Below are 966 nucleotides of genomic sequence, written 5' to 3' on the forward strand. Positions count from 1 at the left end.
CCAGGAAGCGCTCCCCGCACCACATGCACTTGTACTGCTGCTCCCGGGCGTGCACGCTGTGGTGCTTGTTGAGGTGCTCGCGCTGCTTGAAGGCCTTCTCGCAGGAGGGGCACTTGTAGGGCTTCTCGCCCGTGTGCACGCGCCGGTGGCGCTGCAGGTCCGAGGCGTACTTGAAGCGCTTTTCACAGTCGGGGCACTTGAGGGGCTTCTCGCGGGACGGGTCACGGCGGGGCTGCGCGGCATAAAAGGCAGAGCGTGCACTGGAGCGGCTTCTCGGCGCAGGGGGCCAGCTGGTGCTTCTGCAGAGCCGAGGCCCGCTTGTAGGACTTGTTGCACACCGCGCACTTGAAGGGCCGCGCGGCATTCTGCACGCACTTGTGCCGCAGCAGCTCCGAGGACTGGTTGAAGCCCTTCTGGCACACGTTGCACTTGAAGAGGTTCTCTATGCCGTGCACGTGCTGGTGGTACACGAGGTGCGAGGGCTGCACGAAGCCTTTCTCGCAGAGGTTGCACTTGAAGGGCTCCTCGGCCTTGTGCGTGCGGCGGTGGCGCATGAGCGCGTACTGCTGCTTGAAGCTCATCTGGCAGAGGTCGCACTTGAAGGGCCGCTCCTCGCTGTGCGTGCGCTCGTGCTGCCGCAGGTCCGAGGGGCGCTTGAAGGCCTTCTGGCACTCGCCGCAGCGGAAGGGCCGCTCCCCGCTGGGCGTGCAGGGGTGCTGCAGCAGCTCCGACGACTCCTTGAAGTGCAGCTCGCAGACGTTACACTTGAAGAGGTGCTCGCCCGAGTGCGCGTACATGTGGCGCACCAGGTGGGAGCGGTGCTTGAAGGTCTTCTCACACACCGTGCACTTGTAGGGCCGCTCCGAGCTGTGCGTCCGCTTGTGGTGCACCAGGTGGGACGACTGGCTGAAGCTCTTGTCGCACAGCGTGCACTTGTACGGCTTCTCCCCGGTGTGGATGCGCTCG

General features: G+C 65.1%; 1 protein-coding gene across 1 annotated transcript in view; it reads right to left on the minus strand.

The window, feature by feature from the left end:
* Window positions 1–4: 4 nt before the first annotated feature.
* ZNF91 (zinc finger protein 91) overlaps window positions 5–966 on the minus strand; it is a gene marked incomplete at both ends in the record, with an annotated part of 1357 nt that continues 395 nt past the window's right edge. The window contains 2 exon segments of the mRNA XM_009879107.1: window positions 5–248; window positions 250–962. Of these exon segments, the coding sequence (XP_009877409.1) occupies window positions 5–248; window positions 250–962 (957 nt within the window).

The sequence above is a fragment of the Apaloderma vittatum genome, unplaced genomic scaffold, assembly GCF_000703405.1.
Source record: "Apaloderma vittatum isolate BGI_N311 unplaced genomic scaffold, ASM70340v1 scaffold35890, whole genome shotgun sequence".
Taxonomy (NCBI): domain Eukaryota; kingdom Metazoa; phylum Chordata; class Aves; order Trogoniformes; family Trogonidae; genus Apaloderma; species Apaloderma vittatum.